The sequence below is a fragment of the Astatotilapia calliptera genome, chromosome 15 (genome assembly GCF_900246225.1).
Source record: "Astatotilapia calliptera chromosome 15, fAstCal1.2, whole genome shotgun sequence".
NCBI classification, from domain to species: domain Eukaryota; kingdom Metazoa; phylum Chordata; class Actinopteri; order Cichliformes; family Cichlidae; genus Astatotilapia; species Astatotilapia calliptera.
This window is the reverse complement of record NC_039316.1, coordinates 24,865,879-24,879,081: the sequence shown is the minus strand read 5'-3', so window position 1 is coordinate 24,879,081 and position 13,203 is coordinate 24,865,879. Positions and strand designations below refer to the sequence as shown.

General features: G+C 41.3%; 1 protein-coding gene across 5 annotated transcripts in view; it reads right to left on the bottom strand.

Annotated features, from left to right (window-relative positions):
* Positions 1-1,051: 1,051 nt before the first annotated feature.
* pex7 (peroxisomal biogenesis factor 7) overlaps positions 1,052-13,203 on the bottom strand; it is a 44,214-nt gene continuing 32,062 nt past the window's right edge. For all 5 annotated transcript variants that reach the window (XM_026142410.1, XM_026142408.1, XM_026142405.1 and 2 more), the window contains exon 11: positions 1,052-2,073. In XM_026142410.1, coding sequence (XP_025998195.1) covers positions 1,990-2,073 — 84 coding nt within the window. In that variant the 3' untranslated portion in view covers positions 1,052-1,989. The remainder of the gene's footprint in view (positions 2,074-13,203) is intronic.

Here is a 13,203-nt window from a genome sequence, read left to right as displayed (position 1 = left end):
TGGATGAGGCTGAACTCGTGTTGTTCCGCATCAGACACAGAAAATCATTTCTTAATGGAACAATTTATCTACTGCAGTAGCCTATTAAGATTTCCCTTCGATAGAGCTAAAAACAAACAACAACAAAAACCCTCTATGTATATTTTGACGTCTGCCATGATCCTGGAGAAACAGACATCTCTATTTTTCATTCCTTTAAGCCTCCTCCACCTCCTTATCGAAAAACAGAGACTCCACCATCAGTCCTAACAGGCGTGGAAATGACTTGGACAATATTTTAATTGAAATATTTCATCAGAAAATCAGTTTGCAGGCCACAGGGAAGGGAAATCCGCCCTTATCGAGCTCAGACCATTAGCTTCAATTAACACGCGGAGAAAGGAGAAGACGGAGGCGCTTTCAAACGTTGGGAAAACGGGCCGAGGATTTAGACCGGAACTCGCTGAGAGAGGGAGGAGGGGAAACTGCAAATACATGCATGCATTGTTCTAGAAACTATAGGTAATATAGATTAGGCCGAGTAATTTAACTTCAAACACAGAACTTAACAGGCGTGAATCCATTTTTAATATGGATTTCCAAATGAATGTGTAGCACACAATCACGGCGAAGGAATGAGAAACCACGTCGCCTGAAGCCAGCGACAGTTTCACCCGTCTGTGGGCTCGTACACAATGTCTCATTTCATTTTGAACTTAAACTGAACAGGTTTTTTTTTTCAACACTGGCGGAAAAATATCAATATTAAAAATATTACAATTTATATATAATCAACATTTTATGTCAGTGAAACCTGCAAAAATTGAAAGGACTCAAAGGTTATTTGAGATTTATCTAGAAGACACTGAAGAGTCTCACAGCATGTAAAATGATGATGTGAAATAATTCATCTTCCTGGACATGAATTCGTCTTCATGTAAACAAACATCAGTGTCAGTGTGATCATCCCCATTTTCTTCCAAAGTGAGGGACAGACTTTAACTTTTCATTTTCCCCGTATGAAAATGTTCCAGTGATACAGATGTGCGTGTTTCACAAAAAATGATCCACACTATTAAAATTAGCTTTATTCAAGGCACATCGCCAAACACTGAAGCCGTCTCAACTGACTGTGAAATAAACTCACCGTAAACTTTTCAGTGACGTGTGAAACATGAAGGACATTTGCAGTTTTAAACTCAAACTGATTAGAGAGTACAAAGGTTAAAGTTCAACTCAGACACAAAAATATCCCTGATTGAGAAACAAATGATAAATTAACTTGCAGCAATTAATATTAAAAAATAAAAACACTAAACACACGGATGATGGGTGTGTGTGTGTGTTTGCGTGTGTGTGCATGTATCTACCACACTTCCATGGTCAGTTAGAATAACTCAACATGCCTGTCTCTGGACAGTGGGAGGAAGCCAGAGTACACACACAAAAATGTTTGAACTAGAAACCTTCCCACTGTGAGGCAACAAACCCAACCCCTGCACCACTATGCCACTGTAGTAGGCAGCATTGAATACGGGGGTGCCACTGTTTGATAATGTGAAATGCCCAGAATAACAAAACCAAGAACAAAAGTTATCACAGTAAAATATCTGCTTTTCAAACACATGCCAACACATGCTTTATTCTGACAGAGTCGATCACAGTCGTGGGACCGAGTAATGTCCAGCTCATCTGCCCAAACATGATGGCTGGTGTTTTCCAGTTCCTATGGAAACAAGGGTCCAGTAGCCACCTGTGAAACTTATGTTTTCAGAATTTTGGCTCCGATTTGGTACCAAAGTGTCAGAGCAATGACGTCTCAGTGGCGTGTGTCTTAACCATTCACAGTTTGAGGCTCGGATTTTGAACAACGTTGTGGAAGAAGTGAAGAGTCGGGTGTGCGTCGGCGAAGCAGTCGTTATGGTTCAGGACGAGGCACTGGCTTCATCGGGAGGAAGTGCTCGAATACCAGCGCCGAGGTGAAATCGTCCTCAGAGGTCTGTGGGCATTTTAAGGGGCTGCACTGTGCGCTCCCACCGACAGGCACGCAGGTGTGTACACCTTCACCGTCTCGTCCCAGGAACAGTCCACCACCTGCATACACACAACCACACACATGCTGTTCAAGAGCACCTCACACTCACATCGGGATTTGAACCTGCAGCATCAAATGAACCGAATCATCCATCCATCCATCCATCCATTCACTTCCGTTTATCCTTTTCAGGGTCGCGGGGGGCGCTGGAGCCTATCCCAGCTGTCATAGGGCGAGAGGTGGGGTACACCCTGGACAGGTCGCCAGTCTGTCGCAAGGCTAACACACAGGGACAAACAACCGAGTGAGTGAATCAATAGAACAAAAAACATCCTGCAGTATGCAGACGTATTAAACATGTCAGGCTGACGATTTACAGAATACGGTGCAAGAAACATCTGGAATACTTCTATTTAATGACACTCATAAAAAAAACAAAAAAAAACAATAAACACTAAACACAAAGCCACATATTCTGTTTCCAGCTTCTAATGGATTTAGGATTTACTGCTTAAAATCACAGTAAAATCATGTTTTTTGGTGCTTGAACAAACAAGATGATTCCTGAGGCTCTGCAAGTCTGAGTCGGCATTTACTGACAATCCTCGATGGTTCAAGTAAGGAATGACTGACAGTGAGAGAAGAATCTAATGCTTTCACTCCGTAATGATGGGAAAACCCCATTATATAGAAATTTCTGGATTTTTATATTCATATTAATGAAAACTGAAGTCCCTGAAAGATGGAAAAATGAGGCTCATTTCCACCACACGAGGTTAAACACAGATTTAATCCAGGACTATAAAGCAAGCATCGACATCACTGACAGAAACATGTCTGAACCAAAACTCTCACAATTTATATACTTTTAGAAATCAGAAGATAGAGCTTGTGAAGATTGATGTAAAGTGAAGCACGTATCCAGAGAAAATCTGGAATAAACTGAATGTTCTTTTCTGCAGCAAAAAAAAAAGAAGATGTGACTGGGCAGGTAACAGCTGGTTCTCTGTGGTAAAGTTAAATCACGCTCAAGCTTCCAGCTGAAATTACCTGCAGCTCTGAGACAACAGAGGAGTTCGGGTTAAGTGTGGTCTCTGTCTCCTCTCACAAACACATCAAAGTGTTCCACCTGAATTAGCTTCCATTATCAGGTCGGGCACAAAGGAGTTTAGAGAGCGTGCAGACTCCAGGTCTGCACAACAAACTCTCTTTTCTTTCCTGTGTTTTGCCTCCAAAGAACATCCTCTCAGGTTTGTGAAGGCTAGTTTAAGAGCTGTCCATCGACATAAATCCATTTATTGCACTTCATCCTCTTGCTTTCATCAGTCTCCACTGATTCACCAGCAGGTTGAGCAGGACTGAGAGTGTATTAATAAAAACATGCTTTTATATTTGCAGTATTTTCTCTTCGTCATCCAGGTTTCATCTCAGCTGCGGTGGTTTTACATCAAACCACAGATACTGAGTGTTTCCCAAAAGCTCGTCAGTATGAATGAAGAGGAAAGAGTGTCTGTTAAGAAATAACATTTGATTTGGGTTTACTTTCACAGCACAAACACATAAAGCAGTCACGACATCAGCTGAGAGCTAAATCATAAAAATAAAAAAGTCATATTTTTGTGTTTTAGAGTTTTCTGGGACTGTCAGCTTATTCATTCATTGGGTTAAAAGTGACCACAGCGCTTTAAGAAGGTGGAGCCGGCCGGCTCAGATGAGTCGAGGTAGTTCTTAGTTCAACCATCCAGATACCAGAATATTTACTCAGACTGACTCGAATCAGAACAGGACAGTTTGTCAGTGTCAGTCATGTTAAACTCTTCACACCCAAATGTTTCCTGTACTTTCATGTAACTTTTTCTTTTTCTCGTCTTTCAGACAGCGTCATCAACGAGACATCTAAGTCTTAAAGAACAACCACCATCCACAAGAGTCCTGATCTTAGCATCGCAGACTATGAGGTCTTGTTCGTATGTACATGGGTATCGATAACTTTGTTTCAGCCTTTAGCCCACTTCTTATTCTCAGTGATGGAACCACATTCAAGAAGAAAGATATAGGAACTCTGACATCAGAGACCAAAAACTCACACTTCATTCATCTAAGTGCCAACACTGCAGACGACCGAGCCATCATCCCCTCCCCCATTCCTCCTGGATGATTTTAAACGACCTGCCTGCTGAAGACTTTGAAAAAAACGGTATCTGTATCCGATTTCTTTCTTACTGCAGTTTGTATGAAGCTAACTAATAAAACATTTTGTAATTTTAAAGCCTTCACATTTAAATTTCATTTTATACTTTTTGGTTGTTTAGCTGGTGCATTTTTACAAAATCAGATAGTGTTTGTAAGTCACACAATACAGCAATTCGAGGACAACTGATACGTCAAGAGTAGAAGGAAAAACAGTTACCCCCAATAAGGCAGGAATACTGTTTACCCTAATCTCTGCCATTTCCATCATGTTTCCCCTTCACCACAGTGCCACTGTATACAGAAACCGTAAATTCATCTTTTTGAACATTAGATTTATATTTATTTAGCACTCTTTTAGCACTCTTTGACACTCTTTGGTAAGTCCACATGTCAGGGGTCAGGCTTTTTCATTTGGAGCATTTGCACTAGGGATGGGTACCGGTTCTGACATAAACTGTAGTAACCAGACCGAAAAGCAGCGCACATTTCGGTGCTTTTTTTTTTTCCTGAGATGTCACACACTTTGGATTCCAGCCAATCATTTTACCTTTGCGAGTGTAGCAGGCGGGCCCAGGTACGTACGTTCTTTTAGAGCAGAGCTACAGATTAAAAATGCCCAAAGCGAAGCGGTCAAAGTCTGGCTGCACTTCACAGCAAAAGATGCAAACTCAGCAGCCTGCAACAAGTGCTTTAAGGTGATACTGTGCAAAGGAGGTAACACCTCGAATCTGGTGAAACACCTGGCGACATATAGCATTTTGTTAAAAGCCAAGAAATGCGCCGTATTTGATAGCTTGCTGCGAGACCTCACACCGAGCACATTTACTGCGCGTGGGTTGCCTGTTATCTGACCCGGAGCAACATTTCCCAAGAACCCGAAGAATAGAGTCCTGGCCCGTAGCCCTGCCAGTGTAGCAGAAATGATGAGGATGATGATGGCAGCAGCAGCCGTTCTTCTCTGCGTGAGTAGCTTCATGTTGTTCGTGTGTAATTTACGTTGAGTAGGCTAACCACGTTATTAAATTAATGCATGTAAGGTGAACTAGCAAACACCGTCGTAGTTACGTGGCTGTCTTCTTGTTTGATGGCAGATACTCCCTTCACCCTGGCCAAAAAGGCTAAAATGACCAAAGAAAAAGTGGAAAACAGTTAAACATGAGAGGATTAGGACAAAGTTTGTGTTTTTTCCATTATTTAAGCACTGCTTCCAGCCAAGAGTGATGCCATATATGCCCCATAGCTACAGAAAAGGCTAACATTGTTATCTTTTTACAAAAAAAACCAGCTGAACATGAGAGGTTTTTGGACCAAGTTTGTGTTCTCCATTCTTTAAGCACCGGTTCGAGCACCGTTTAAGCACCGGCACCGTTTCAAAAGTACCGGTTTGGCACCGGTATCGGATAAAACCTAAACGATACCCATCCCTAATTTGCACGATGTCATACAAATATTCAGTGTAAGTTAATCAATAAGAAATAAAATTCAACATTTTGTTTGAAACAAACTCAAGAGGTAAAAAATCCTGACTGAAAATATTCGGCTGAAGTCTTTTTCCACAGACAGAGCTTTCAGACGATCCAGTGAAGGAGAAAATACAGCTGCAGCTCCACCTCCCTCTCTTTACTCTATAATCAGCCAGGACATGGCTATCATCTGAATGACATGCCTCAGCATGGACGAGGCTATCAGCTGAATGACACACTGCCTCACTGTCATCTGTCCCAGCTGCAGAGTGGCTCATGATTTCAGCTTTCAAAGTACAACCCTGGTTCTGCTTCACTTTCGTGAATCTTAAAGATTTGTGCTGTTGCAGGTGTTAGAAGCAGCTTTGCGTTGGATTGAACAGTGAAGAAGACGCGGGATGAAGTCTGCTGGGTGCTGTTGAGGTTGTAAAAACAGAACTGATTGAAGAAATCCTGCTCTGTAAATGTGCTGCAGGTTTAACTTGCATATCCTTTGATTTGTTATAATCCATCACAGAGATGGAGGGCGAATTAAACACCCTAACTGGTTATTTTTACCTGCCGTGTTTGCTTCCTAAAGTTATAAAAATCCATACACACCATTAGCCATGAGCTGGGTATGGTCAAAAGAAATGTTAACACATGTTCAGATTATATTATTGTTTAACTTGATCAATTTAGCGTGTTTCAGCTACTGCTGATTTTTACACTCACCTGCCATCTCTGACTCATCTGACAACCCAATGCCAATAACACTAAGCTGAGGTTTTTACCTGATTGGTTAAAAAGTGGCTTGAAGAGGTGTTCAGCATTTGGATTTAAGAGGTCAGGTTTAAAAACAAAACATAGATGCACTCTTGAACTTGAATACCTGCAAATTGCTTTTGTGAAACAGTTTCATAGCAGCAAAAGTCTGAAATGCTTTTCAGGGAATTTTTAGAAGTAATAAATGCATGAACTAGTTTCTCAGCATCACTTTGAGACAGGATATTTCTAATTTTAGAGATATTGTACAAATGGAAGAACGCAGTCCTACATATTTGTTTAATATGTGCATTGAAGGACATATCCTGGTCAAAAATGACTCCAAGATTCCTCACAGTGTTACTGGAGGCCAAGGTAATGGCATCCATCCATTCATCCAGATTTCTAGAGCCGAGTACAATAAGGTCAAATTTATCTGAATTTGGAAGCGGAAAATTAGAGGTCATCCAGGTCTTTATGTCTTTAAGACATTCCTGTATTTTAACTAATTGGTTTGTGTTATCTGGCTTCATGTATAGATAAAGTTGGGTGTCATGTATGCTATGCCTTCTGATGATACTGCCTAAGGGAAGCATGTATAATGTAAACAGAATTGGTCCTAGCACTGAACCCTGTGGAACTCTCCATTTACATGTACAAATTGGGGTCTATTAGATAGATATGATACAAACTACTGCAGCGCAGTACCTGTAATACCTACAACATGTTCTAGTCCACTGTCAGAGGCTGTAAGAAGATCATTTGTAACCTTCACTAAAGCTGTTTTTTCTGTACTGCAATGAGCTCTGAAACCTGACTGAGACTCTGTTTTTGTGTTCGACTGTGATCGCAGTAACCACACTATCAGCATCCTTTTGTCCATCGGGCTTTCCTCCTGCTCCATCGAATATCTGAATCAGACTTAACAAGCTTGGATGGCCTTTCAGGGAATGAGTAAGCAAAGTGGCCGTGCAGTGACTCAGCCACTGAGATGAGGAATGCCCTTCTTTTATCAACTTTAACAGCCAGTCGTAAGGCAAAGAAGGCAAAGGCTGCCAAGACTGCAGCAAAGCACAAAGAGGGAAAAATGTACAAAGAAAGCAAGAATAATAAAAGATGTGTGATGAGGAGAGGTAAGAGAAGAAAAAGGCCACAGGAAGAAATAGTTTAAAGTCTGAAGAACGTTTCATGTCTCCTCAAATATTTTTTATTTAACATAAGAAAAACATGAATGAAATGAGTAATTAAAAGACTAATAAGCTGGTGGCAAAATGGCACTCTCAGGCAAAAGTCATGCATTTATGTAGCAGAATATACACATTAAATCGTTGAATAGCACTGCTTCAAGGTACTTACTCTTTATGAATGTACAAAGAGTTGTTCAGTAAATCCATTCACTGTTTTGTCTGTGACATATCAAAGCAGCAAAGTCCTCAAATGTCCACCCCACCAAAGACATCCCCTTTATGATGACAAAGAGTAAATACAGCGAGAACCACAGAAATGTGTCCATTTCTGATCTGAGGGGTAAAAATAACGCTAACAGACTTTTTACTTTCAGCTTTGGTAACTAAGAAACTTAAAAAAAACACAACCTTAACCTCATTTGTCTTGTTATCCAACTCGAAATAAAAAAAAATTCTTGCTTTTTAATGTTTTTATGCTAATATATTTAACATTTCCTTATTTAAGTATATGGATCTGGGATTTTGGTTTCGATGACTTTGAACTGCAATTCTCTGAAAGATTTGGACAAGATTGTGTTTTCCTATAATCTATAAAGCAAATGCATAATGGAGGAGTTGAACGGTTTGCTACTGAGCTACCTTTTCTTTTTTCCTTTGGACAAGTAAGCCCAGACCTGAGCCACAAGCATGGTGAATATATCCAACATCTAGATCAGGGGTGGGGAGCTCCAGGCCTTAAGGGTCGGTGTCCTGCAGGTTTTAGATCTCACCCTGGGTCAACACACCGGAATCAAATGATCAGTTCATTACCAGGCCTCTGGAGAACTTCGAGACATGTTGAGGTCATTTAGCCATTTAATGAACTGTGTTGGATGAAGGACGCATCTAAAACCTGCAGGACACCGGCCCTTGAGGCCTGGAGCTCCCCAACTCCTGATCTAGATCCTCAGTATAAAGCATGATCCCGAGTTAGAAATAACCCCACAGTTAGTTTCAGTCTGTATTACACCACAAAAGGACAGCATAGCATTAAGACAAACATACACTAAGACCAAAACTTATTTACTGATATATTAAATACTGATGAGGCAAAACATTATGACCAGCTGGTCCATCATGTGCATATACTGTTTGCATGTGTGGGAGATTTAATTTCGCTCGGTTTACTGCAAATTTTCTTTGTTTGATCAAACCTAACTACGCGTTAGCAGTCTGTGCTTCTTTATTGGACTGTGTGCTTTAACGGTGCACATAACAGACATAATATAACAACATATACAATAAAATAATAATTCTTCCAATGAAACAAAAATAACAGTGGTCAGTTGTACAAGCTTTGAGCTGTTATTAGAAGGAGTTTTAATAAAAAAAAAAAAAAAACAACAATCCACAGACCAGTGAACAGATGTCATCCTGCAGTCCTGTGTGATCTATCGCCTTACTCTGTCTCTAACACACACACGATAACCACTTAAACAGTGCGCAGTGTGTGTCCCTGTGTGTGTGCGCGGTAAAGGCGGGTGATCCATCAGACACACATGGCTATGCCAGAATAAAACCACACCAGTGAGGGAGGTAAGGCAGTGTGATGGACGGAGAAAGCAAAGCAAAAGAGAAAGTGATTTCGACAAAAGTGATGAGCATGAGTTAGCACATTTATCAGAGGAAGAAATTAAAACACAAGAGCTGAAATATATTAAACATGAACAGACCAGAAAAATATGGAAGCTGTGGTGAAGAGCAGACTTCAGGATGATGAATGGCGTTGGACAGTAGGACAGATAGTGTAGCCTTATCGAGTTTCCGGTAGATTAGCCCGTGCGAGGATTAACGGAGTGGGCAGCTTGTTTATGGAAATGATGTGCGAGTTCAGTTTGAGTGCTTACAACTAAAATCGAACGCAGCACAACATTTCCCTCAAATCTCCGTCTGCATGTTCGCTCAGTGGAACACGACTCGGCATGTGTGCTCCACTTCACACAACAAGCACCTGTACTTCAGAATACTGTGTTTCCTGACTTTATGTTAGATTGTTTCAACAGATTCCCCATCGAACACAACCTGCTGTGGCGTTCATACTCACATGAAACATATTCAGGATTTCGTTTTATCTTCAGATTTTCTAGAAGCACAAGTAATTCACTTCAATTCAGTTTTAGTTATAGATATTGATAATTGTAATAAAGATCCTAACAATCACACAATCCCCTATTAGCAAGCACTTGGTGACAGTGGGAAGGAAAAACTCCCTTTTAAAAGGAAGAAACCTCCAGCAGGAAAGGGTAGCTAACACAGAGAAAGCCAAAGTCCCGGTAGACCACAAGCTCGGCCTTCAGACTGCTCTGAACATCCAGTTTATGACAGTTTGTTTCTACTCGTGTCTTCATGTTTGGTCACAGAGAGCAGATATTAGTATAGAAGACACAGAAACCTGGGAAAGCAAGGAGAAATCTAACAGCACAAACATTTCCTACCTGGATTAGAGATCCTTTGTACATGTTTTGTATGCGCACACATTCTGAGGACAGTTGAATCCCATTTCATGCTAATGCTTAGCCATACTGTATACTGCAGAAGCTGCAGTATGATCGAAAGAAAATACTTTAAGGATGGAGCCAGACACACTTTCTGCCTCTGGAAAAAACAAAACTGTGCTTTTGCCAGTTATGAGGCAGGTTTATAAAATGTCCATGCCACAGATAATCAGAGGAATCTGCAGCTTTGATAAAAACCCTGAAGATGATGGTTCACCTCCCAGAGACGAGCTGGAACAAAAAGCCAAGACCAGCCACACCGAACACTCGACTGTCCACACTTAATCAGTAAAAAAAAAACAAAAAAAACAACCACATAAACTATCCACAGCCTCACACGTGGAGACAAACCAGCCTGCGTGTCAGTGATTGGGTCAGTCAGTCCCTGCTTCTCTAAGATGGTCGAGGAGACTTTGAAGACATTTATTAGCTGTTTCATTAAAAGCTCTGGAGTCTCTCAGATAAACAGAGTGTATCAGTCCTGTGACGCAGCACATTTCAGCAGCAGACGGATGGATTTCTAACCCAAACCATCATCATTTTCTCAACCTAACCAAGCAGTCGAATTTCCCAGAGGAACCCACCCGAGGGATTAATAAAGTTCTATCTTATCTTATCTTAGATTGTAGTGCCTAAACACAACCGTGCCCTCGGTGGGAGTCAAACTAATCAGCAAGTGAAAACAGACCAAAACACTGTTCTGTCGTATTTACCCCACTGCCATACCTTCAAACTCTCAAAAGGTGGACATTATTGCTCAACACCAGCGAGACTGACCACTGACGTAAATATTTGGTCAATTTGTTCATCTCGAACAACAGAACAGAAAATAAGTTCTGCACACACACTATTTTTTTAAATCCTGAACACCAAAGAGCTGGTTTTTAATCACGTTTGAGTAACAGGCAGTTTTCCTCTGGAGAATTCCCCTTTTGACCCCGTCAATAGGTCTTCTATAGCTTTTACATTCAACTTGTGTCTTATTGAGAATGAAAGGCACGTGTTCAACGGCCACCCACAGAGATGCAGAGAACAAAAATCTGAATGAGCCAATCACGTGATGTGGAGGAAGCAGCAGGTCACAACTGTCAGTGTCTCGCACGAGCTGCAGACAAACTTCACCTGAAATATTAGCCGGTTATATTAATTATTCATGTTTTATCAATTTGCAGCAGCTGCTGGGTCAAACATGGGGGCGGTGAATTTTATGACTGTTTAGTTTATGAGTCATAAAGTCCAACATGCCCAAGGCCTGTTGGAGCCACCATAATGGTATGACCACTTCCGAACTATCTGAAAACTATTTTCCTGGTGCAGAGAACAGCAGTTCATAAAATATGCCAGACTGGACCCTTTGGTGCAAACCATTTGTTTGACACTGTGGTCTAAGACTTTACGTCAAAGGGGAAGGTGCAAAAAGAGAACCGCAGCTGCAGTAGTACATATGAAACTGGCAAATAACAGGTTTGGAAATCAACTGGAGGACAGAGCTGTATCATGAGTACAACAACGAGGCAAGCCAGGCGAACGTTAGCCTCGAACATGATGTTAGTACGTAAACAGAAGCTACTTTAACGAAGCTCAGCTCTTTGTAAAATATTACAGAAGACTGTTTGAGGTAGAAAGAACAAAGGCGACAAAGGAGGGGATGCTAGCAGCTGGTGAGAATCACTGGAGCGCTCAGTCTGTATGACCGGAAGAGCTAAAGGTGGTTGTTTTTCTGTGTGACGGTGTTGTGCAGCTCTTGCAGACTTACAAGGTGAAGCTGTTATTGTATTCTTTTACCTCCATTTAAGTTACTCAGCATCATTACTATTGCTCTATAATTCTGCTGATGTCAGCACTTTATTTGAATACTTTCACACTTTAAAATACAAAGTGAATAAAAGAATTCGTATTCTTCTTCTGTCTTATTTTCTAATGCTAGCTAGCTCTGCTAAAATTAGCCACAGTAAACAAGCTAATGTTTCACTGGCAGGTAAAATATGACTTTACTGACTAGTGATTTCAAATGTCCTTTAAATGCATGTGCAATATCTGTCTCAGCAGTGTTTAACCTCGTCTATTAGACGATTTTCTGACTTTTTAGAGTCTAATCTTTCTACTTAATCGATTATTTGCCAGAAACATCCTCTGAAAGCAGGACAGATGAATGTCGATTCTTGTTCCTCATTCAAATTATTTAGAAATGCTTCTAAATTATCCCTGAAAAGAGTTTTTGTTTTTTTCCCCTGAGTATCTGATGTGATTCGAGCAGAGAGACGTCCCAAGGAGAGAAACTCGACCCCAGAGGAAGACGGAAAATAAGAGCGGCGATCTGATCCATGACGTCAGTGCAAGTGTCCTCCACACTGTCACTGAGTGTGGCTCGCATTTTCACAGCCTGCTTCTCCACAATGACACGACTGATAACAGCGCGGCTAACAATACAACTCATTACTGTTGGTGCTTCCACCCACACACACACACTCTGCAGCTCATTACTGCACCTCTCTCTCACACACACATACACACAGCTCGCTGACTGTCACAGTGAACTCTGGCGTTCGGGACAGCCTGCCCTCTGTGATTGGTTGCTGTGGGTAACTGACTGTTTACCATCACGTTGTGGGGTTACGCCGTGGATCGTGAGGCCGTTATCACGTACGCACTTCCACCTCGTCACCGTTTGTATCCTGCTCAATCTGATTTTCCACTTGAGCTATTTCTGGCTTCAAGTGAAAACTCTGACGATGGTGCACGCCGACAAAATGAATTTGTATGCTCTCAAGGCAGAGAGGTGAATTATTTCCATCCTTCACAAACCTCCACAAAACAAACAACCAAAAAAAAAATGTGGGTCTGTTTCTGAGTTTCGTACTTTCTTGTAGTGTAGTGGTTATAACACATCTGCCTCTGGGCTCACAAGCCAGTCTGCTCCTGTCCTGGAAAAATCGGTGCTAAATCAAACACGTGGATCCATTTGCTGTGGTAACCCTGGGGGAAATAGGTAAGAGTGCGACAGAAATCCCTTCTCCGCTCACTTTTACAGATATGTACATATGGTGGAGAATCAGAAGGGATCCGAT